General features: G+C 32.2%; 1 protein-coding gene across 2 annotated transcripts; it reads right to left on the reverse strand.

The window, feature by feature from the left end:
• Positions 1 to 3,506: 3,506 nt before the first annotated feature.
• On the reverse strand, positions 3,507 to 10,808 carry LOC108486978 (kinesin-like protein KIN-12B). 2 transcript variants are annotated; one of them, XM_017791151.2, is made up of 17 exons: positions 10,333 to 10,808; positions 10,111 to 10,248; positions 9,936 to 10,019; positions 9,708 to 9,833; positions 9,565 to 9,624; positions 9,403 to 9,456; positions 9,215 to 9,307; positions 8,874 to 8,969; positions 8,467 to 8,612; positions 7,807 to 7,956; positions 7,592 to 7,721; positions 6,524 to 7,507; positions 6,347 to 6,445; positions 6,109 to 6,261; positions 5,231 to 6,031; positions 4,118 to 4,367; positions 3,507 to 3,917 (listed from the first exon to the last, which is right to left on the reverse strand). In XM_017791151.2, exons 1-17 carry the CDS (start codon positions 10,621 to 10,623, stop codon positions 3,778 to 3,780), a joined length of 3,795 nt encoding a protein of 1,264 aa, XP_017646640.1. In that variant the 5' UTR covers positions 10,624 to 10,808; the 3' UTR covers positions 3,507 to 3,777. The 2 variants fall into 2 exon arrangements, with proteins under 2 accessions (XP_017646640.1, XP_017646641.1); XM_017791152.2 differs by having other exon boundaries at positions 3,780 to 3,917; positions 4,030 to 4,367.
• Positions 10,809 to 25,996: the final 15,188 nt, after the last annotated feature.

The raw sequence follows: 25,996 nt of genomic DNA on the forward strand, positions 1-25,996 counted from the left end.
CAAGTTTGGTATTATTTCAAGTGGGATTTTTGTTTGTCAACTCTATTAAGAGCCCCAAGTGTCCAAACAATGGAAGGGTTCATTGAGTGGGAGTGTTTCTTATGGTGCCTAAGAAGATGAACCGTGCACAATTGCGCATGCTCAAGCTCAAACCCCTAACTTATGGCTTATAGGACATTAGCGGGGGAGCATGATACCACTTGGGCTAGGCAACGTACAAGATGCATATACTTTGTGAACCGCTACCTATTTAAGCTCTTCGACTTTAAGCAGAGTTGGGAAACAAAACCCCCATCGAGAACAAGACTAAACTTGTTGGAAGGGGTTTGTCGATTCCATTAAGAAAAGTTTTTGAAATGTTGTCCATCATCGACGAACCCTTCAACAAGTCTAGTATTGTCTCTGATGGGATTTTGTATCCCGAATTTGTCGAGAGTCCAAGTGCCTAAATAGGTGGCTACTTCATGGGGAACTAACTCAAGTGGTAGCATCCTCACTCGTTAATTGTCTATATGCTATAGGACATAAGTTTGAGTTAGACATTGCTCAATTGGACATGGTTCATCTTCTTAGGTATTCAACAAGGTGCTCACTTTGTGAATCTATTGCTTGTTTAGGTACTTGAGCTCTTGGTAAAATTGGAAGATAAAACTCCAATCGTATATAATATTAATTTATTAAAGGACTTATCAACTCTTGACAAATTATATTTCCTAAATTTCTCGTAACGAAATTTGTCATCCAATTATCCCTCAACATCTTTAAATAAAATATTTTATTTTATTCAAATTTGACTCCACCATGAATAGTTATATAATTTCGAGGGGTTAAATTTGGTTAAGGTTGATAATTAAAGAACAAATTGAGTTGGATGAAGGGATATTAATATTATTGCTTTGATAATAAGTCAAAGAAAAGAGATTTTATTATCACCTGAGATTTGGGAATTTATGTTAATTCTTAGACGTTATTATGAACCAACCAATGAGAAAAATGCCAAAGCAAATTATGGGACTAAATCTAGCAGGATTTCTGACTGTGACTAAACATTGCCAATGGAAACCCAATATTTTTGTATGCTTCTTCTACAAAAGATTGTTTTATAATAAAAAATTGTGAACTTTGAAATTATTATCGGAAATTGAAAGTTTTATTATAGAGGAATTATAACATGTAATTATTGAATAGTAATTATAATGATAACGTGTTTAGTTGATAAAAGTGTAATAATTATATTTTAAAAATTAAAAATTAAAAGGAAAGTTTGAAAGTAATTATCACTAATTATTTGGTATAATTCTTTCAATTCTCATCTTTTGCTAAAGACTTGAGAATGCAATTGGGTAGTCCAATAACACTCAATTTAGTGAAACACATTTAATTATAATGGTTATCTAAACATATCACAATATGTAATTACAAGTAATTATATCCAATTCAATTATCAAATGATTTTAGCCTAGTGGTAACATTCTCACCCATAAGTGCCTTATATGCTATAGAGAATGGTTCAAGTAGTTTGACTTCTTAGGAACTAGATGAAACACTCACTCTGTAAATTTTCCGCTACCTCTTCTAGCACTTTAGTTCTTGATAGAGTCGAGAGATAAAACTTTTACTAAAGACAATAATATATATGTTCAGGGTTCGACACATGGTCCAATCCTTAACAAAAAGCTTTCCAAATGCAAAATAAAATTCTTCAGCTACAAATATGAAGTGAATTATGCTTATCGTTATGTTGGGATACTTTAAAATAATTGTAAAAATCTATAATTATTAGACAGCTTTGAAACTACAAGGAACTCTAATTTTATAGACAATTTTATTTCAAAAATGTAATTACATCTTAAAAAATATAAAGAGAAAATATAAATACTTTTTTAAAATTATCATGACTAAATACATGCACAATTACTAAGTTCAATAAAACTGATTAATTATAGTAGCTATCCAAACACACTACATATTTTATTTATAATAATTACACATAAATTCAATAACAAAAATTTTTATGTTTGAGAAGAGATTCCGTAAAAGAAAGTGTGACAAAGGGAATATTTTGTTTACTTATTTTATTAAAGACTATAATTATTCAATTATAACATAAAATATTAGCATAAGATTTGTAACTTAAAATATTATTTGTGCAGATTGAATATTAACTTAATTAATAATAATATTGTTATCGATACAAGAAGATATGGGTTTGATTATGTGGGATTATAGATAATTTTAAGCATGGTATAAAAATTATAAATTTCACATATACTTTTGTGAGTGGTAGTCAGTATTCAATTCAAGATTTTAATTACTTAAATTTATAAGAATAATGGCCATAAAAACCATAACACTTAATTTAAATGTAATCCCCATCTAACTATAGTTAGGTAAAATTAGTTGCACCATCAAATTGATAGATACTTTTGGTTTGGTTATTCACTTCCACTTATTACAAAATGATGAAATTACATTTCAATATTAACCTCCACATTAAAATAAAATATCTACATTATTGAAAAGCTTTTTTCAAATCAAAGGAAAATGTTATCCAGATTTATTTTTGGAGTTAGAGTTAAATGAAATAAATACCTTTCAAAAATATGAACACGTAAAAGCATGTTCAATATTTTTTATTGGAAAAAGAAATTCAATATTTATTTACAATATTATCCTTTTATGTCAATGTTTACAAGAAAAGCATCAAATGCTAAATTACCCTAGCTTTGAGATAAATGACGCATACAAATATGTTTGATGTTTTCATATACTGAAAAATTATATCCTAATACATGATGAACATGAGTAGTTTAAAAAATTAAAAATTCATATAACATTTATGTAAAATGCATTAAGTATCTAATTTGATTATTTTAAGAAAAATCAAGAATCCTTGTATTGTGTGGCTCGTGTGGTGTTTGATGACCACTCCAGCCATGGGATCTCAAAGCGTGAGAAATGGTCCAGAGGATTGGATAGAGTTATGTCAAAGGGAAGACAAGTCACAAGCTTCTGTTTTATGGTCTCCTATAGACAAAAGTTTTAAGATATGAAAATGATATGAATAAGCATAAAATAGCACATTTTATATATGTGCATTATTTGTTTAGGATTTTGATGATATGACAATTAATACAAAAATACAAAGTGCAATACAGACACATGAATTACCGGATTACCTGATTTAGTTGGGGGGCATAGACAACCCCGTGTTTGATCCGCTTGAGGGATTGGATTGCCCCCTATCCTATTGACAACAAAACCAAACAAATAAATTATCTACAAGGCTTCAAAAAGAACATATTAATTAGGCCTTCAGGTCCATTGTCTATACACAACTTTGAGGGTACACCATATCCATTATCACCACAACACACCCTTAAAGAAAACACTGAAAATTCGAATACAAGTTGAACACGTCTTCTTTCCCTGTCTCGCCTTCAATGCTATTATCCTGGAATGTGGAAACCATATATGGATAGGAAAAATATGTGCCATGATGCATGTTTGTGTTTAAATATGAACACGTTACTCGCATTTGTGTTTCATTTCATTGCCAAGAGATAAGAAAAAGAATACAAGTCATTCATTCAACTCTTATGTATGAAAGAATCTGGATTTGATTACAAAGAACAATTACGGAACCAAGATAATGGTCCCACTACCTAGATGGGCAAGAACTGGTAATAACCAGATGAACAGAAAAACTGCTAGAGTTTCGGAGCTATACGAGAGAAATTGTTAGTATACATACATGATTCTGCAGTTAAACGTGATCTAAATATTGCAACGATCATATCCGGAGAACCATGACGAGTTTTCTTCAAGCTTTGATAACTCATGATCTTCACCATTACAGAATGGTTCAAATACTTGTCGCCATTGCTGATCAGTATCATTGGCATCATTGAACTTACCTGCATCATGCTCAGCAATGTCAACATTATCAAAAGTATGTTGTATTGCTTCTTTAGGTAGGCATGATTCTGTAAATTAAACGTGAGAGAAACTGTTACTAATAATACATACATGATTCTGCAGTTAAGTGTGATCTAAATATTGCAACGATCATATCCGGAGAACCATGATGAGTTTTCTTCAAGCTTTGATAACTCACCATCTTCACCATTGTAGAAGGGTTCAAATACTTGTCGCCATTGCTGATCAGAATTGGCATCATGGAACTCACCCGCATCATGCTTGGCAAGGTCAACATTATCAAAAGTATGTTGTGTTCCTCCTTTAGGTAGACGTGATGCTGTAAGTAGCTCATTAAGAGTGCTGATCTCACGTTCGTGTTTTTGCTTTAATTTTTCAATCTGTCTGTGAGCCTTTTCAGTTTCTTGTTCTGATTCCATTGCCCGCTTCTGCAATTATTTTATAACAGATGGATATGAGAACAATGCTAAAATTTTCAACAAGTCTGAAGCTCATGAAACCAAGGGAACAGTTTAATCAAAATCCCAAATGAAGTAAGTATTATGTTCATCCAACAGCCTTACAATTTGAAGCAAACAATATCAAAGCACAGATATTTTTTACTGCAAAAAGACAGCAGAACTATGTTCTAGACTTTTGGCCATCTAAAGTCTTAAATCCCAGCCCTTCAGCAAAAAGAAAGAAATAGAATTTTATGACTCAGGAAGAGACATGTTCCAAACTTGAGGTAAAAAGATCTGATTCAATAGTTGTAGCAAAAGTTAACTGAAATCACAGCAGAACTACGTTCTAGACTTTTGGCCATCTAAAGTCTTAAATCCCAGCCCTTCAGCAAAAAGAAAGAAATAGAATTTTATGACTCAGGAAGAGACATATTCTAAACTTGAGGTAAAAAGATCTGATTCAATAGTTGTAGCAAAAGTTAACTGAAATCACATTAATTTGGTGGGGGAGGAGGGGGGATATAGTGTCCCTCCATCCACTCATCTTGTAACTTTTGTGATAGTGAATCAATAAACTGACTGAATGTTTCCTACTTAGTTACCAGACTGGACAGACACTTTAACTATCAGCTTTCATTAGAGATGAAAACTTAATGTGTAACAACAATCTTAATATCGAATTTGATAAATGCTGTGCTCGTGAAATATGTCTTTGTTTATGCCTACAGATCTGCCTGTTGTTTAGTGGAAAATTGAAACAAGTGTTCGAGAAAAAACAATAGCTTAATTACAGTGTATCAAGCAGAAAAGTTAAGAAGTTCATGAAAACGAATAATAACTTCACTTACTTGGGCAGCAGCCACAGCTTCTTCTGCTTCTTTAAGCCGTACAAGCAATTCACCTGCAGCCTGAACTGCTTCAGCAGTATCCCTTAATTGAGCCTGAAGTCCTCTATTCTCATCCCTAAGGTATCGCCTCTCCTTTTCCCTTTCCACTTTCAATGCAGAAATTTCAGCAGCAAGGGCATTTATGAACTTGGATTCAGCACCCTTGACCCCTGCCCTAGCAGCTGCCTTTTTAACATCATCTATTCCCTCTTGAATATTCCTATGCCTTGCAAGCAATTGCATGTGTTTTTCCTCAAGATCAGCATACTGTTCAAGCATTCTTGCATGTCCCGCCATAGCCATCTGCATTGCTTCCTTCAATTCTTCTGCACATTTCTTCTCCATATCTAGTTCCTGCTTCCTTTTGTCAGCCAGCAACTTACTAGCATCAAGTTCAGTCCTTAATTCCTCCGCAAGGGAAATCCATTTGCCTTCGGCCTCAGTCCACTGGATTCTCTCTTGTTCAAATTTCTCTTCAGCACTCTCCTCATTTGTCTCTGGTATTGCTCTAAGGGGTAGAGGGACATTGGGCTCACATGAATATGTTAACTTCAGTAAAGAATTTCGTCTTCGAGCTGATGTGGAAGAAGGGTCAATATAATACTGTAACTGATTTCTTAAATCCTGAATTTCTTCTAACAACACTTCCCTCTCACCCAAATCATGAAAATTTCGAAAACGCTCCAGCTCATCCTGAGCTCTTTTCAGCTCAATCTTTATTCTTAAAACCTCAGGATGATTCTCATATTTCTCCTTCAGAAGCTGTAGGCAATAGGTAAGAAATGGATATACATACAAATGTTTAACTGAAAAAGAAAAAGAAAAGAACAAAAATATACCTTGTGCTCATGGGTGAGGGAAACAAGCTCTTCTTCCATGAATTCCTCAGTAGGTAAAACACCATCCATAAGGCTCTCAAGGTGAAGAATTTTATCCTCCCTTGTCTGCCCTATAATAGCATTGCACTCTCGCTCATGTTTGTACTGTTGCACCTGTAAATAGTAGCCCATAATAAATTTAACATCAACAATTCTCAACGATGATGATGGCTGATGGTAAAATTACCAAGAAACCTACCAAACGGTTTAATTGCATTATTTCAGAAGCTTGCTTGGCACAGAACTCTTCAAGAGCCATTTCTCTCCTGATAGATCCAGCCAAAACCTTCTCCACTGCCTGTGCAATACAAAGGTAAAATAATGTCAGTGATGCAGAAGATATAAATCTCAAAAGCTAGGACTTGAGACTTCTTGCCTTCGGGACTTGCTTCTTGGTTTTGTCACCAGAATCGGACTCATCAACAGGATCTAATTGCAGGTTAGAGTTTTCAGGATCCTCTTTGCCATCTAGGTTTGTTCTCTGTGTACAATTGCTACATAGAAATACTACTGGGTCTTCTTCTTGTGGAAAAGTTTGAACTCCAACATCAACTTTTCTAGCTGCAAGGATTGGCTTAGAATCAGCAGGTTTTAATGAAAAACGAAATGATGACCTCCTCAATGCCAAACTCTGTCGGTGACTATCAATAATCTCAAGACCACGGTGGAGGCTAGCTGCTAAATGTTCGGTTGGTGTGACCCGCATAGTCTCTGATTTATCATCCCTAAGATCTTTCTGTGAAGCAGAGTACATTGATGATGTCCTCAGACTCTTCCTACTCTGATTCACTCTAGGTGAGACACTTGGTGTTGGAGACTTAAGAATTGCAGAAGAATCCCCATCGGTTGTTTCAACAGTTAGCTGGCATGGATCCTGTTTGACACTTTCATGAGCAATAAAAATGTTTGGCGTGTTTGTAGCAGTTTCAACACCATCAACAATCATAATTTCAGAGGTTTTAGGCTCTTCAGAGATTTCTTCCTCCATGTTCACATCAGTATCCTCAGCATCTTGCACTTTAAAAGTTTCAGATGAGTTAGGCACTAGATCACCAGCGCATCCATTTTCAGAGGTGGTATTTCCCGAAATTGATTCAATTATCTCTTGTTTGGATAATTCATTTGAAGGGAGATATATATCTGCTGGTTGCAGACCTATTTGAGCACATAAATCCTCAACAGCTTCCTCATCAATTTCCATCTCCTCATCACCATCTTCATCAACATGAGGTAATGTCCTTGGATGATGGAGGCTAAATTTTAACAAGTTCAAGCTCCTACGGGCATTCCATCCAGTTGAGTAACTTCCATTTGGATCAGTTTGGTTGTTTCCATTAGATTTCATACGATGGAGTTCATCCTGCATGATTCCCTCCACATTTTATATATTTGCATATTTGATCACATAACTGATAAGGGAAAAAAACTGATTATGAGAACATACCTTCAACTGTCGAATCACTTCTCGCAGAAAATTTACATCATCCTGCATTACTTCATTAACAACTGCCTTGTTCTTGATTGCCTTTGCACGCTGAGCAAATCGTAGTGTGCTGAATGTTTCACTCTTACAGCTGCATTATGACTCATGTAAACTTCCCTCGGACAAAAAGGGGGGGGGGGGAGTCTTAAATAAAATAAGAGCAGCTATCACGTTACCTCTGTGCTGGAGAAATTGCACAGACCATGGCTAATTTTGCATTGCCACCAAGAGATTCCTGCAATAAAAATGTCAACTTGGAGTCTCTGTAGGGAATATGCCTTTGCTTTCCAGTTTGGGAAACTTCAGCGAGGATGTTTATCAAGTTCCTGAACTCCAAAATTAAATAAAATTATCAAAAATCTAAGAGCCTGGGCCTCTTGATCCATGAAAACATGCTTATGCAACAAAGAAGCAAGAAAACATGGCATAATTAGATCTGAATTGAGCAATTGTCCCCATACATCATATCACATAGACCTTTTATGTATCAAAAACTGTAATCCACAAACTCAATTTTTTTCTACAGACAATATCCTTTCAGTCAAATATATGCTAAAAATAGTTTTCTTTAAAATTTTGGACATACATTTTCTTACTATAACTTATTTTTATTGCATTTTTACATTTTTTGTAACAATGCTCTGTACTTTATTTGGCAACTATTTGAAATTAAAAGATTCAGAAAATGCCGATGCCTACTACTACACTGTAGTCAAAAGTTGAAAGATCCACCTTTTTGAACAATAAGGTAACAGCTAGAAGTTGAATATAGAGTTTCAATAAAAGATGATCTGAAAGAAGACATGCACATGAAAGAAAAGATAGAAAGAGCATACCCAAGCTGTGAGAGTGAACGGTTAATATTTCCTGCCTCCTTTAAGCGTTCCCCTGCAGCACCAGTTAATTTTTGTCTCTCTGAGCCTGCTAAATCAACAAGATTTATTCGGCTTGTTTTAAAGCTGCTTACACCATCGGCCACACTCTGCAAGAAAAGAGAGTTCTTCAGAATCCTCAAGTATAATTGAGAGAGAAAAACCCATGAAAAATAGGAGATATTCTCCAATTGTTCTGCAGATGATTAGATCCTTGTAATTTTATTATTTACAAAATTAACAAATGCACAAATTAGAGATTGATGCCATGATTAGGTTCGACAAACTTGTAAACTAACAAGATGTATATTTGCTCAAACATAACAATAAAAAAAATTCGACAAATCATGTGAAATTCAAAGCATTATTACCTTACATCGAGACTCAACAACACAAGTAAAGACACTATGTGAACGGGAACTTTCAGCATTGATACTAGTCGCACCTGTCCTTCTATTTGATAATCCCTGCATTGTTTTTGTAGTGAAGCTTGTGAATATAATTATTTGATTGAAATTTAACAGTCAAGTTTCTATTTGCTTTTACCAAATTGGAATAAACTGATCAAGATAATAAGAAGTACATACAAGTGTTCCTTTCTATAAGAAAAAGTTTAATGCTATTATTCTAAACATAAAGAGAAGTTCTACAAAGCAAAAAACCAAATAGCAGCCAAAGCATTGGAAAGTATAAAAAACACACAAAAAACAACCTTTATCAACAGCTGGGTCACGTCCTTCATCGAACTTACATACTCCTCTGTCAAATTCTCAACATAAACACCAGATTTTACATCTTCCCTTATCTGGATGAAAATCATAAACAGTCTAAGAAAACAAAAACAAAAAAATAATCCTAGGAAAGAGTATTTGAAAAGTTATTTATGATGAACCATTCTACCTGCAAGTTTCTTTGATTTGGATCCAATAAATCCGTGATTTGCTCATTATAGATCTGCAAAAGAAAAATAAAAAAATAAGTGGTAAGGAATAAGAACAATGAAAAGCTAAACAGTTCGATTATTATCAAAATTCAGTATCACAACAAGTAAATTAACTCTACCTCAAGAAAAGAACAGCGACATTGGTACTTGAGTTGTTTGTCAGCATGCTTAATTTGCTCCTACAACACAGAAGGTCAAAAAACAAATAGTCCATTCAAAACATAAATATTGATGAAAATAGTAGAAACTTTTATGGTTTTACCTCATTTATACGAGCAAAAAGCCGCTCAAACACACGGGGAGTTAAGCCTTGTTGATCACTTGATAAATTTTCTTCCAACAAGGCGTTGGCTGGACCCCAAATGGTATAAGTCTTTCCACTTCCAGTCTAGTGACAATCAATGAATTCACACACACAAATCAAAAAGTTATAAATCCATTCAAGAGTAATTCGAAGATTATAAATGAAAGAAAATGAAGAAGCAAGTACCTGGCCATAAGCAAACACCGAACTGTTAAACCCGGCAAGACAATTTTCGACCAGAGGTGCTCCTACAAGCTGGAAGATATCTAGCTGCATTTTTAAGAGGAAACAAAATTTAGGGTATTTCACAAATAATCAAACAAAGGGAAACTAAAGAAACAAAAGATGAGGGCGTCAGTACCTGAGTTGCATCCGAGCTGGCAACTGAGTCAAACGTGAAGGTTTGCCCATTGATACTCAAAGAATCACTAGTAACTTTCTGAACAATCGTGTCCCCTTCTTCCTCTTCTTTAATTGGTGGCCGCATCCGTACAACCACCTAAAACAAACAATAATAAAGAAAAAGAAAGTTCAAAAATTGAAATCTAAGAAATTAAATTAAATTGATTCAGAAGAGAAAAACCTTGACACCGGAATCCGAAATTCCAGAGAGGGAGGCATTGTCGGGGAGGGTTTCGGCATAAAGTTTGCGCTTGAGAGGGTTGGAGGAGGGCGGGCGAGGAGGCAACTGAGACTTGAACTTGGCGGTTGATGCGGGGGAAGGTTGGGAGTTGGGATCGGGCGGCGGGGCGTTTTCTTTGGAGGGTTTAGGGTGTTTACGTTTGGATTTAGAAGGGGTAGGGTTTGGGGAAGAAGGGGTGTTCTCCATCGGCTCTCTCAAGATCGTGTTTCTTGGTAACATGAAATGCTTCATATTTCTTTCCTTTGGACAGAAAGGAAAAAGGGAGAGAAAGGGGGGGGGGGGGGGGAAGATTTAGGGCAAGGAAGCGAGAGAGATGGAGTGAAAGCAAAAAACAATAACAAGTCACAGAAATGTAGCCGTTAGAGAGCAAACAAAACACAGTTTGAAATTTTTTTATCTATTTTTTTTAAATGAAAACTGTGGATTTGAATTTGTTATGTTGGATCTGGAGCGTTTTTTTAATGGAACAAACCCTACGTGTCCTGGGCCCACTTTCTAATACGACGTCGTTCTTTTTTGGACTGCCCAGATTTCTTTTTTCAGTCAATTAGCCAATCGACAAGTTTCTTTAGCAGCTAATTTAACATAATCATTAGAGTTGAGCTCATAATTATTCGAATTTGTAATTATTTAGTTTAAAAAAAAAAATTCTCTTTTGTAATTATTTAGTCTAAAAAATTTTGAGTATGAGAAAACCTGATATATGGTCCATGTTGGAAATAAATATAATTTAAACCTTAAAAAATCTAAATTTAGGCAAAAGTTGCATGAAACCTCTTTCATTAGGAATTTGATTGTATTTTATTTTCTTTATTTAAAAATTAAACAAATTAGTATCTAAACATTAGATCAAAGAGTAAACTAGTCCTTCATTAAAAGTTTCATCTATTTTTTTTGTTAAAAATTGATTTATGTATGTCAAAATAAGGTACACGTGGCACATCACATATCATTGTCTGATTATTTTGTCAATCACATCAATTTTTAACTGTACAAATTAATAGAATTTTTAAAAGAAATTATCAACTTGTTCTTTAATCTAATGTACAATGACTAGTTTATTTATTTTTGAGTAAAGAAAATAAAATGCAATCTAATTTTTAGTACAATAATCTTTATTATACCTTTATCTCTGCATTTATAATTTAACCAACATTAATATAGCATATAATTATAATATATATTATATATATAAAACAAAAAGAATGCAAGTAAAAGGGAAATTTTAAATTCTAATATCGTTCCAATAATTGTGAAAGCATAAATTACTCTCGATTAAAATATATGAACTTTACTTACTTCTTAGTTTTAATTTAATTAATTAAGTATTAAAATTACAAATATTTTTATAATCAAAATTCATTTAAATAAATAGATTAAATAAATTTCATTGTGTGATTATTACAATTTTTTTATATAGAATATTAAAGGTAGAGATTAAAATAACACAGTTTAAACTTGTATCTAATGAATGTTTGATGAATACTTTAACCACAGTTATATTCAAAACAATATTTGAGAGTGCTTAATTTTGAATCAAAAATAGCTTCTAAGTATTTGTATAATTTAATTTCTTTAAATTTTAATTAATTCACCTAGTTTTTCCAAATCCTAAAATCTATATTCGGAAGTAACACTTTCAACTATTTCCACTACTTTATTTTTGTTTATATTGAGTTATCTTATAGTTTTATATAATAATATTTTTAAAATACTTAAAAATATAATTAAATATGTACATATTTTTTAAAATTATTTTATATATTTTTAATGGATTCTTTGACAAATACCTGATTTTAATTCTTCACCTATATTATTTGTAATTCAATTAAACCTAAAAATAATATAATATATTTTAATTATAAGATATATTTCAATTAAACATATTGTTTGACAAGCAATCTGTCAGATTCAAGTTAATTGGTACAACATAAAAAAAATTACATCGTTGTTTTCAGTCTTGGAATATATCTTACCTTGCCCTCTCAAAGAACCAACATAAAAAAAATGTTAAATTTTAATTTTACATAATTTCGAAACGTTAAAATCGACTATTTTACTAAAAAAAATTCATTTTTAATTTTATTTACAAAAATAGGTTACTTAAAACTTTATTTACCGGAATGGACCAAAAAATCCAAAACGTGCTTACGTGGAAGCTATTTAAGAGGAAATTTCAAAAAAACGCGCTGACAGGGACGCACTTTACCCAATGTCAGCAAAAACGTGCTAAGACATGGGTGCACTTACAAAACAGATCTTTATATAGATCCAAAGTTTTATTTCCCTTGTTTTTTCTGGCAATGTGGGATGTGATATATGTGTATATATAGATTTATGAATAGGTTTGCAGCTTGTTCCTAGACAATGTAGGATTCCTTCCTCTTTTAATTAATAACATAAAATTAAATGTTACACTATATTTTATAATTTTTTACTTATAGAGTTTATTTTTTTACAAAAGTTAATATTTTTACATTATAAATAAATTTTTAAGCTCTATAAGTAAAAATTATAAAATATAAAATAAGTATGGTAAAATATTAAAAAATATTTAAGAAATTACTAATAGTTGAGTGATTATTTTGTAATTTTTAAAATAAGATAGCAAAAAAAACATAGTTAAGCGACTTCTAATGTAATTTAATCTAGATATAAAAATATGAAAATAATTATTATATTTTATGTATTTTATGTATATTATATATTTCTATAAGAAAAATTATTTAACATAATTATATACTATATTTAAATAGATTATCTATCTAGTCAAAATACATCTAAAATAAACTTATTAACATTCATTAGGTGATGAAAATTAAATTAGAATTAGAATTAAAATTAATGAGTATAGTAAAATATTAAAAAATTAAAAAGAGATATCAATTTTTAAAATTACAAAAAATACTATTTGAGCACCAAATACTCACCATTTATTTATTAATCAAACATTCATAACATAAAATAAAATAATTAATTAATTAATTAAAAGTATAACTTCTAAATTGAAATAATGAAAATTTATTTTAAAAATTAGAATTGCATGGATATTAACTTCAAATATCTAAAATTGAATAGAAGATTGCTGCATGTACAAGTTTCATATGTGCAATTTATTCTTTTTTTAATAGTCCTTTTGTACTTGCTAACAATTCTAAAATGCAACAAGATAAAAGATCTCAAAAGATAATTTTATAATATGAGAAAATGTTAACAAAAATATAATAAAATAGAAATTGTTTTGTAAAATATTATAAAATATAGTGTAGCCTTAATCTTAGGTTGTTAGTTAAAAGAAGAAAGAATCTCACATTATCTAGGAATAAGTTGCAAACCTATTCATGGCTCTATATATACACATATCTCACATCCTATATTGTTTAAGAAAACAAGGAAAATGAGAATATGAGCCTATATAAAGATATGTTTTGTAAGTTTTATTTTCATATTAATTGGTAACACCTTAAAATAAAAAAAATTTGGTGTTGCCACTTTGGGTCTTTATAAAGGTTTATTATCATAAATTTTTAAAAAAAAAATTCTGTTTTTATAATATTTTAGAAAAATGACTTTTTTTTTTTTTGAAAATTTAGTCTGAGCATGGGGTAAGGTGCGCCCACGTCAGTGCACTTTTGTTGACACAGGGTAAAATGCATCCCCGTCAATACGCTTTTTTAAACTTTTTCCTTAAAACATTTTCACATAGGCACGTTTTAGATTTTTTGACCCATTCCGATAAATAAAATTTTAAGTGACCTAATTTCGTAAATAAAGTTGGAAATAAATTTTCTTTTAATAAAATAGTCGTTAAAATCAATAAAAATTGGTGAATAACTATTTGAACTGATTTTTCATATATACAGCATTTATTCAACTCATAAAACCAAAAATCATAACAAAACCCCTATCTAAACCAAAAACAAACCCCTCCTGTAATCTTGCTCCTGCTTCCAAATCAGACACTTGTGCTGCTTCTCTCCAATTCTTGCCTTCAACCTCGCCCTTGTCATCTCCACTTGTCGTTGCCAGCGTCAAGTTCAACTGAAAAAGATGGACTGTCTTTTCTTATTTGGAAGCGAATTTTAATTTTCTTATTTCAAAGCAAGAGGAATTAATGCATAATTTATATTTATTTATTAAATTTTTATTTATCTTAATATTTTAATTAGTTGAATCCACTATTAAACCTAAAGATTAATTAAATAAAAATAATGATTTAATAGATTTAACAATATTAAAGAAAATTTTCCTCTTGTCATCACATCAACCAACCAAACAAGCTATTATTATTATTAAATTGAGATTCAGGCCTACTATTTTACTACAAATAAAGGATGATTTTTAAATGTTTATATTAATTTAGATTATATTAAATTGATATTGAATCAACTCAAATTATCGAGCTCAGATGTCTTTTATTAATTTTAAATTTTGATTATTTTCTCAATTAAAAATTCTAAAAAGCTATAAAAAAAACTATTTCCCTCCCTAATATAATTTTAAATGGTTTTAAAGGGTTGAATCAAAATAAAAGTGAAAATTATGAGTGAATTTAAGAAAAAACACTCTACCTAGTTGATTAGGTCTTAGTTCAGTTGACATTGATATTGTTGTTGGTGTAAGAAGATGTAGGTTCGAACGCACTAAAATACATTTATCCTCCTATTTAAAAGTTGAGGAAAAGTTATGAATAGTTTTAATTTATGTATAAAAAAACACTAACTGTATAAATTAAATATCTAATTATATGCTATTTTTGCTTACATCCTCCCTCCCAATGTTGCCTGCTGTCTAGTCTTCTTCGCTCAACAACCATCTTAGTTTTATATTCTTACTATGAAATGTATCTTAGCTTGTTAGAATTGAGTAACCCGAATCCTTGTTAAAATAAAATACAGTGGTAAAATAAAATAAAAATAAAATCTATATAGAACTACACTTCTTTTATTTTATTTTAGAATATGGTTTTTCAACCTTATTACAATTCTTCTATATGTATTGATTAGAATAAGGTATTTCAACCTTACTACACTCTTATTAGAATATGGTTTTTCAAGCCTATAAATAAACATAGCCTACTCACTACAGGAAAACAGACTTTTAGCGGCGCTTTTTTTAGCCTTTAGCGGCGCTTTCTAAAACGCCGCTAAAGGTCAAGGCTTTTAGCGGCGTTTGTGGGAAAAGCGCCGCTAAAGGTCAAGGCTTTTAGCGGCGCTTTTTTTACAAACGCCGCTAAATTTGGCAGATTTGTAATATTTTTTTCACCAATATCCAGCCCTTCCTGCATTAAAATCCAACCAAATACAACAAATATAATATAAAATGCAGCCAAAAATAGCAAATTTAACATAAAAATACAACTAAAAACATTAATTCTAAATGATACTTCAAATTTAACTAAATATATATGATATAATTAATAAATAAAGTATAATTTAAAATATTTTTACAATAATGTTAAACGTGACAAAACTTAAAAACATTCTTACAATAAGAAAACTAATGTCTAAGACGGCGGCTTTTGCGATTGTTGAAACATATGCATCATCTCAAAGTCAGAGTGGAGGTCATCGTACTTTTTGCTCGCTCGCTACCATCGCCGTGCCTCTCGCCTCTCTCACTGCAGCCACTACCTCCCTCTCTGCTGCCTCCGCCTAAGTTGTTGCTGGAGTTCTTCATATTTTCGTTGAACCTCGGCAATTTGCTCAACCGTGTCCGCTTGCATCCGAGCTATCTGGTCTCTTAACCTCGAACTTCACTTGAGCTTGACTTCCAAAGGCATGTATTATCGAGAGCCGGATCCAAAATATTGGCCTGGGTAACACGGATCCTTGAAATCGAACCCGACTGTACCTTTTAGGACCTAAAACTTCAAAGTGATAATTCATTATCAATGTTCTCAAGATTAACAGAACTATCACTCAAGCAATCGCTTCATATTCCGCCTTCATCTCCTTTAGTTTCTCCTAAAAATCAATTAAAGAGTTAGAAATGAAATATATAATAAAAAGAAATGTAACATAACTTAACATTTTTAAAACTACTAATGATGAATTGAATTAAACAATTATAATTAAAGATTATAAATATTTAGAATAAATCAAATATTATTAAGTGAATATACCATAATTTCTCCAACTTGGATGTCATAGGAGATCCATTTTTCTTCCTATCGTAATCTCAAAAGTCAAGGCGTCCAACTTTTGTCCGGATTTGACTTCCTACAATATAGTAGTAAGAATATTATTTAATAATAGAAAGTTATTAATATTTGAAAGAATTAATAAATTCATAATACCTCGGCCTCACTACGAAGCAAAACTTCTCGACCTCTCGCCGTGTGTGAATTTTTGTTTTTGCTCACGCTTGTTCCAACTCGCTCACGGTCCTACATAATAAAATTATTATTACGTATATAGTAAACACTATATATAAGAGTTTGGAAATACGCAATACCTCTCCTTTCTTTGAATTCCAAAATCTAACCGCATCTTCCCATTGATACCTCAAAGATTCTGGCGGAACATTTCTCGCTTTTTCCTCGAGGCTTATGTCTTTCTTAAAATATTGTTTCTTTAAAGTGCTTTTATTGTCTCTCCATCTTTTACCTAATGCCTTCTTGATATAATCATCGGAGACTTCTAAAGCAAATCTCTCCTAAAAAAACATAAGTTTAGAATGTAAATATAAATGAAACTTAAACCAAAGTATTATAAATTGCATTCACATTTTGTTACCTTAATATTAGCGAGAGCCTGGTTTTTGTTGCTATCAGGTATGTGATGCCATGATTCGTAGTTAATGGGCAACATATTTGCATTTCGTGCTAAAATGCCCAAATAGCTCGCTAAAAGTCGAGCTTCAGATCCAACAGTGACCATGAGTATTTCTACTTACTTTAACACGCTCGACAGGATCTAAGTCATATAAATCTCTAAGTAGCGTCGTCCTCGAACTCTGCAAGGCCCACCACTTTCACTAAAAAATGATATACTATTATTATATTAAAATTGACAAATAATTCAATAATAAAAGTCAACACATGTAAAATGAACATAATATTACTTTGAAATTCTTCAGCTCATCAAGTGTCTCCTAAGACATTCAAGATCCAACAACCTGTCTCATTGTTCACTATTTCTTTCTTCCGAATTTGGAGTATTCGGACAATACTTAAATCTCGTACTCTTCTTCTACGATTTTTCCCGCAATACACATAAAATAATTAAAGTTTTAGTAACAAATTACAACAATAGTAGTACATATAAAATAGTTAAATTATATAACATGACAAAGATTAAAATTATAATATTACATATAATTAAAAATTGTAAAATCTTACTACATCATTATTCAGAATATCTTCATCCACATCATGTCGAACCCATTGATGTTGTGTATTAGTACTAGGGATATTTTCATCTAAGTTTTGTTCGAAAAGGTAATGTTTCGATCTTTCGACGATGTCATCTCTACTTCCATTACCCATTTCAAACAAGTCTCTAGGGGTGTTCCGAGTACAACATACCAACCCTCATCGCTTGGATCTTTCGAATAAAAACTTGTTTCACTTGAGAGGAAAATACATATGGCTCGTCCATCAATTGTTGTCCAGTGTGAATCAAGCGAGAGAAATTCAACATTGTAAAACGAAATTGATCTTCTTTAATTCCTCGAACAGTATTAACATCAGCCCAATCACACCGAAATAAGACAACTTTTCATCTGCCATAGTAATCCAACTCAATAATGTCGGTAATAAGTCCGTAATACTCCACATTACCCTCAACTGGATTACTGTCCCTAGCACTAGCATAACTTGTAATTGAAGAATTAACAACAACTCCACAATTTTGAGTTCTCCTCATTCTCTCACGATACTTTGTATGAAATCTGTATCCATTGATGAGGAAGGCACTATATCTTTTTATTATTCTGTTCGGACCTTGGGAAAGCCATTTAACTTCGTCATTGACGTCCTTTCCACTCCAAACCTATTGAATCGAAAGTAAATTGAATAATTAACTAAATTTCGGGATTATATGTAACTTATTAACTTTAGTTACATACAGTTTGACTTAACCATTCATGAAAAGATTCTGTGAATAACTTATTAATCTCTCGATGTTGCAATCTTCAAGAGTGTGCACGAGATCTCAAAATTTGTTTGTACTCACTATGTTAAAAATAAGTGTATTTGGTTAGAAGATAAACAAATCAAAACGAAAAATATGTGAGGAAATTTTAGAACTTACTTGCGTAACGGTTCAACTAAATCGTGGTGGAAAAGTACATATCGATGTGCTTGTATCCACGATATATCATCTAATTCTGCAATTTCAACTTTGCCGATTGGTTCTCCATAACTTTGGAATAAATAAGTTTCGGCCAAGTTATGATCATTGAGCCCAACATTTCTATTTGGTCTATTCAATCGTGTTTCAACATCTTCTAAATATCTAGAACAGAATGTCATGCACTCCTTTGCCAAGTAGCCTTCAGCAATTGATCCTTCTGGATAACGCTTATTGTGACAATAAGATTTCAATTTGCTTAGGAACCTAAACACGATATACAATATTTATCAAAAGTTGTAACTAAATGTATAGACGCGAATAAATAAATACTTGACAAATAAATTAGCACCTTTCTATTGAATACATCCATCGATAAAAAACCGGTCCACCAAGTATTGCTTTGTGAGGGAGATGGATTACCAAGTGCACCATAATAGTGAAGAAGGAAGGTGGAAAGATCTTCTCCAAATTGCATAAAGTCAAAGCAGCTCGATCCTGTACTTTCTTAAGTTCTTCAACATCCAAAACTTTGCCACAAATAGCTTTCATTATATTAGATAGTTCAATTATACAGACGTCACATTTTTGACATGCAAAGACCGTAAAGCAACCGGGAGTAAATCTTGCATCAAGATGTGGTAATCATGTGATTTTAATGAATATAATCTTCGATCTTTAAGACTCACACATCGAGATATATTTGACGATACGATCTGGGACCTTTATATCCTTCAACACCATACAAAACACCTCTTTCTCTTCCTTTGACATTGAAAAATAGAAGGCGACAACCGATATTTCCCATTCGGAAGTACTTGAGGATGAAGATCACGCCAATTCTCATGTCAACTAAATCAAGTCGACTCAAGATTGTCTTTTGATTTTCCATCGACATTCAAAATTGTCCCAATTATGTTCTCACGCACATTCTTCTCAATATGCATGACATCAAGATTGTGACGTAAAATATTATGCTCCCAATAAGGTAACTCAAAAAAAATACTTCTTTTTTTCCACAAGTCTGCCTCATTAGGATCATCCTCTTCGTCAGATTCATCATCAGATTCATCCCTCGATATTCTCTTTGATCTTGTGTTAGGTGGTTGATTCATCTTCCTATAACTAAAGTTGATATCTTTTAACAAAAACAAGATTTCAGATCCAACGGTCTGCTGAGGAGCTCCTCTGTACTCTTCAGTACCGTCAAATAGAGTCCTTTGAAATCTAAATTTATGATTTCCATCTAACCACCGAGGATGGCCCATGTAAGAGAACTTCTTCCCATTATACAACCACTTCGAACAAGTTTGCGCAGCACAACAAGGACAAGCATAACGTCTTTTAGTACTCCAACCCGATAAATTAGCATAAGCTGGGAAATCATTAATTGTCCACAATAAAGCGGCACGTAAATTAAAGTTCCCCTTTCTCAATACATCATATGTCTCAACACCCGACCATAATTGTTTTAACTCTTCAATAAGTGGCTGCAAATAGATGTCAATATCATTTCCGGGACCTTTCTCTCCAGGGATAATCATAGATAAAATAAATGAAGATTGCTTCATGCAAATCCATGGAGGCAATTGTAAGGAACAAGCACTACAGGCCAAGTACTGTACGAAGTACTCATGATTTTAAATGGATTAAAGCCATCAGCTGCTAGCCCAAGCCTCACATTCCGAGGATCGCTTGCAAAGCTTGGAAATTTACTGTCAAATGATTTCCAAGCTAAAGAATCCGCAGGATGTCTTAATAATCCATCATCGGTCTGTTGATCATTATGCCACCTCATAGATTCGGCTGTCTTTGAGGACATGAAAAGCCTTTGAAGTCTTGGTATCAGGGGAAAATATCGCAAGACCTTGACTGGCTTCTTTCTTAACTGTGCCCCACCTTCATCCGTATTCACATCTTCTATATTACTATTCATCCAACGAGACTTACCGCAAACATGACAGGATTGTTGGTTTTTCTGATCACCCCAGTACAACATGCAGTCATTTGGGCAACTATGAATTTTATCGTACCCAAAGCCCAAATCTTTTATTAGTCTCTTCATGTCTTGACAAGACTAGGGAATTTTTGCACACGGAAACATCTCTCTTAGAAACTCTAGCAGCATTGTAAAAGAGTTTCCGGTCCACCCTCCCAAACATTTTAAGTGAAATAGACGAATGCAGAAGGACAATTTCGAATATTTTGATCCCTCGTAAAGTTCTTCATTCATTTCATTAAGTAAATTGTAGAACTTAGCCGCTTCTTCATTTGGCTCCTCATTAGGTGCACTTGTTCCCGTTTTGCAAAAAACATTTCCAGTAATATTACAATCCTCAGATATAATAAAGTCAGGTGGAAACGATTGCTCACCATGACTACGCATATTAAATGCATCCCGCAACATATCTTCCATGTCATCTTGTCTAACATACCGATGGTAATCGATGATCGGGATAAGTCGATTAATCGTTGAAGAAGTTCCACTAGATGTACACTCTCCATGGAAAATCCATTTTTATACCCCGAATAAAGCCATCAACAATTAGATGTTCAGAGACAACTTCACGAAAATGCCGAGAGATGTTGCCACACTTCTTACACGGGCAAAGAATCATATTCTCTTGGCTTGCATTTTGAAATGCAAAATTTAGAAAAGTTTGTACTCCATTTTGATAGGCATTGCTTACCCTTGACAATTTCATCCAACTCTTATCGATTTTGTAGTTCTTGAAATCTAAAGTTGACAACATATAAGTTATGTAAGTTATATAAGTTATGTAAGTTATGTAAGTTATGTAAGTTATATAAGTTATGTAAGTTATGTATGTTATATAAGTTATGTAAGTTATATAAGTTATATATTTATCTAAGTTATATAAGTTATGTACGCTTTTGTAAGTTATATAAATTATGATATCAAATATATTTATGTATTATGTAAGTTTTTTATTTCACGATGTGGAAAATCACATGGATAATACATATCAAGTATCAAGTATCTACAGGTAAGTAGCGGGATTAAATAATATTTAATTAAATAATATTTATAAAAATTATTTTAATTAAGTAATATACATGTCGTTCGTTTTTATTTGACAAATCACATGTGCAGTTAAAATAGTCCACACTTAATTTAATTTATGTTTTACAAGTCATCTTTTCTTAAGTACATATTAAAGCACTGTGTGGACATCCGTATTTAGCTTAAAAGCTATGATTTAGTTGGAATAAAAAGTTTAACTTAAATGGTAAAACGGACGATAATATTTGTGATAAAAAGTCTTTTTGAATTTTTTAAGATTCATCATACGTGGCGTTGTTACACCTAGGGAGGATCCATTATATCTTGCACTCGATATAAGGCAACCCGTCAGGTTTCAACCTATATACTTTGAATCTTTAAAATATTTAAATATTAAAATCAAACATTATTAATATAAAAAATAGTAATTTGAATATAATAATATCAAAAAGAATCGTAGTTTAATTTTTATAAGTAAATTGGAAATAAATTAATGTTATATAAATATTCAATAGTAAATGAGCTCGATAGAACTTTTTCAAGTCTTTTGAATTTTTAAGATTCATCATACGTGGCGTTGTTACACCTAGGAGGATCCATTATATCTTGCACTCGATATAAGGCAACCCATCGGGTTTCTAGCCTATATACTTTGAATCTTTAAAATATTTAAATATTAAAATCAAACATTATTAATATAAAAATAGTAATTTGAATATAATAATATCAAAAAGAATCGTAGTTTAATCTTTATAAGTAAATTGGAAATAAATTAATGTTATATAAATATTCAATAGTAAATGAGCTCGATAGAACTTTTTTCAAGTCTTTTGAATTTTTAAGATTCATCATACGTGGCGTTGTTACACCTAGGAGGATCCATTATATCTTGCAACTCGATATAAGGCAACCCGTCAGTTTCCAATTTATATACTTTGAATCTTTAAAATATTTAAAATAAGGTTGGAGAGAAGGTCACTATTGTTGTAATTCTAATGGACAAGCAAGCTACACGGTAATAAAATTAATTCATACCTATTCATACTTAAGTTGAATCAAATAATAATTAAGTTGAACCAAATATTTAAAATTAATTTGGAAACAAAATAGTTCTACTCCAAACAGAACCAGCAATTAAATCTTTACAATATCGCAACCCCAAAATATTAATTTTTCCAAAATCATCATGATAAAACTATTATTGATTAGAATTTTGAAATAAAGCCTACCTTAATAAAACGTACCTAGTCTACCCCACTCTCACCAGCAAGCAGAGGCTGGAGTCAAAAAAGTAATATTTGTTAAGTAATTTAAAGTGAAAATGCATAGAAATAAGGATCAAAATTTAGCAACGAAACACATGCGTTTTAGAACAAATGCCAATGGCTGTGGTGTATTTAGTTGCACCAAATATTAATTCAAGTGCTCGATAGTACCTAGAACAGATGTAAGATTATAAGAGTAGCACCAAATATATTTCAGTTTAAGCAAATATAAAAACTTTATCTATATCAGTTTTGCAAGTGCCCACTTGTACCAGGATCAAAGACATCGCCAATGAGGTCAGTACACTCAAAGAAAATCGCAAAACTGCACAGTAAATACATAAGTTGGATAGAAACATGAAAACAGACCAAAAGAACATCTAAAAAACCAAAATGGAATCACCATTATTATGTAAACATGAAAATACTCAGCTTTAAACAAACCAACTTTGCATGTGCAGAATCATACTCCACAAAACTCATAAACATTAACTTCTCCTAACCAGAATACCAACTTTATGTGAACAGAGGCCTTGATGAAAACTAACATAACTATCGTCCAACTAAATTCAAATTAAACTCTAGCTGAGAGGTTAAACCTGGTACACCCGAGTCCTAAACTCCTTTTGCGGTGATAGACCATTGAAAATGGCAAGCCTAGACATTACCACGTTTTGTTTGATGAAAATGGCTTCACTGCTGACATCTTGCAAGTGCTCACAAACAGTTTATGTTACACGTATGTGTCTACTTCTTTCTCTATAATCTTGAAATGGGGTGAATAAATAATGCTTTAGATCAGCACCTAGTAATTATATAATAATAATTTGGATTATATGTTTTGACAGTGAATATTTGGACAGTGAATATTTGGATTATATGTTTGCAGTGCCTCCGGCATACTATGCTCACCTCGCTGCTTTTAGGGCACGCTATTATATTGAGGATGAGATGTCGGATAGTGGGTCTACTGGGGGAGGCCGAAAGCCGAAAGACAAGGTTGTAGAGGTTAGGCAGCTCCCCAGCATAAAGGATAATGTGAAGGAAGTGATGTTCTACATCTGATAAATTATATGTTTGGTTGATGGTAGAAAATTGCTCAGGTATAGTTGCAGTTTGTGGATATTGGTTGGTACAGTTGTTTTGTTAGCAAATAGCTTTTTGTTGGAGGGTACATCAGATGTTTTTACCAGAGACTGAAAAAAAATTATCCCAATCATATATAAAATAAATTTACCTTTTCTAATTGAAACTTGAGGAGTTTCGTACCTCAATGGGTGCCAACGCTATTATATGCTTCTTACTCCAATGCCACCTTTGATGATATAACAATAATTCATTGATGTTAAAAATTGATGAAAGGAGCGATTTATAAATAATTAAATAAAAAGGAGCGATTGAGGAAAATCTTTAAAAATGTTAGTAAAAACTGTCAACATATAAACCTGCATTAAAAGGAGACTATACAAAATCAAAGAAATTAGTGATTCAGTAGCACTCACTGGTAGAGAATTCAGATCAGAAGAAATCATAAAATTGACAAAAAAGAAATGAATTTTCCATTTCAGAACAAAAATATCCAAACAACAGACATAAAACTGACAAAAAAGAAATCAAATTTTGGATCAAGTAATTAAAGAAACCTGCGTTAAAAGGGAAACTATACAAAATCAGAGTAATCAGTGATTCAATAGCACTGATTGGTACAGAACTCAGACCAGAAGAAATCTTTGAACTGAAAACAGTCAAAAAGAACTAACCAGTTTTCCCAATTCCAAACAAATATATTCAAACAACAGATATAAAACTGACAAAAAGAAAAAAGAAATGAAATTTTGCTCAAGTAATTAAAAGGAAAACAGTATGCAAAATCAAATCAAGATACCATCATCGATTAGTAATTCAGTAGTACTCACTAGTAAAGAACTCAGATCAAAAGATATTTTTGAGCCGAAACCTATAAAAGGCACTAACTAGTTTTCCGAACTCAAAACAATAAATAGAAAAAAACCGACAATTTCCATATTCAGTATTTTTATATTACTTAAAACAAGGGTATAATCATCGAGATCAACATCAACATCAGTATCAACATCATCATCATTAAGATCATCAAAATCATCAATAACCTTGGGATGATTTACCCGGTTCCCATCATCAGCAAGGAGCGATTTTTGTTGGGATCTAAAGTCAAGTAATACAGTAACTACACATTAATCTGAAGGGGACTCAAAAACTAACCATTTCAAACCCATGAAGCATCTGACCGTCGACGAGAGGAAAGGGAGAATAGTTAGGGATTTCGGGTATGGGGGAACAGATTAAGGGAAAAAAAAGGGACTTGGGGAAAATGTTAGGGATTTCGGGTTTGGGGAATTAGGGGATGATTTGGGGAAAAAGAAAGAGGTGTTTGTTTTAGGGATTTGGGGTAAGAAGACGAAATGGGGGAAATGACTTAGCAAAAAAATGAAACCGATTTCGGGTAAAGGGCATAAACCTCAGGAGAGAAAAAACGACGCCGTTTCAAATAAGGAAAATTTGTGGCGTTTTCAGCAACGCGCCGCTAATAAGATCTTTTGCGGCGTTTTTAGCAAAGCGCCACTAACACCTATTTTATCTACAATATAAAACGACGCCGTTCTAATACGTGTTGTGGCATTTATTATAGAAACGCCGCTAAAGGCACTACTATTCAGAAGAAACGACGCCGTTTTACTCTAATGTAAAATGAAATTTTGTGGCGTTTTCTAAAAAAAGCCACTATTTTCTATCTTTTGCGGCGTTTTATGTATAAACGCCGCTAACACCTGAATATTTTATAGAAATTGATCAAAATTTAAAACTATATATATATTTAGAATTTATTTTAAATTATATATAAACCCGAAAACCCTAACTATAGTTGAAACTTTAATTTTGATTTAATACACATTTTAAAATACATATTATGTATGCATATAAATTAATTAAATTAAAACATGATGCTATTTATTATATCAATAACGTGTAAATATTTTACA

Source organism: Gossypium arboreum, chromosome 10 (assembly GCF_025698485.1).
Source record: "Gossypium arboreum isolate Shixiya-1 chromosome 10, ASM2569848v2, whole genome shotgun sequence".
In the NCBI taxonomy this organism is placed as follows: Eukaryota; Viridiplantae; Streptophyta; class Magnoliopsida; order Malvales; family Malvaceae; genus Gossypium; species Gossypium arboreum.

Excerpts from the sequence above, each read along its gene's own strand:
- LOC108486978 (XM_017791151.2), bottom strand. The coding sequence starts at position 10,623 with ATGAAGCATTTCATGTTACCAAGAAACACGATCTTGAGAGAGCCGATG. Across the intron at positions 10,249-10,332 it reads TTTCGGATTCCGGTGTCAAG|GTGGTTGTACGGATGCGGCC; the intron begins GTTTTTCTCTTC and ends TGTTTGTTTTAG. Across the intron at positions 9,308-9,402 it reads CAAATCAAAGAAACTTGCAG|ATAAGGGAAGATGTAAAATC; the intron begins GTAGAATGGTTC and ends ATTTTCATCCAG.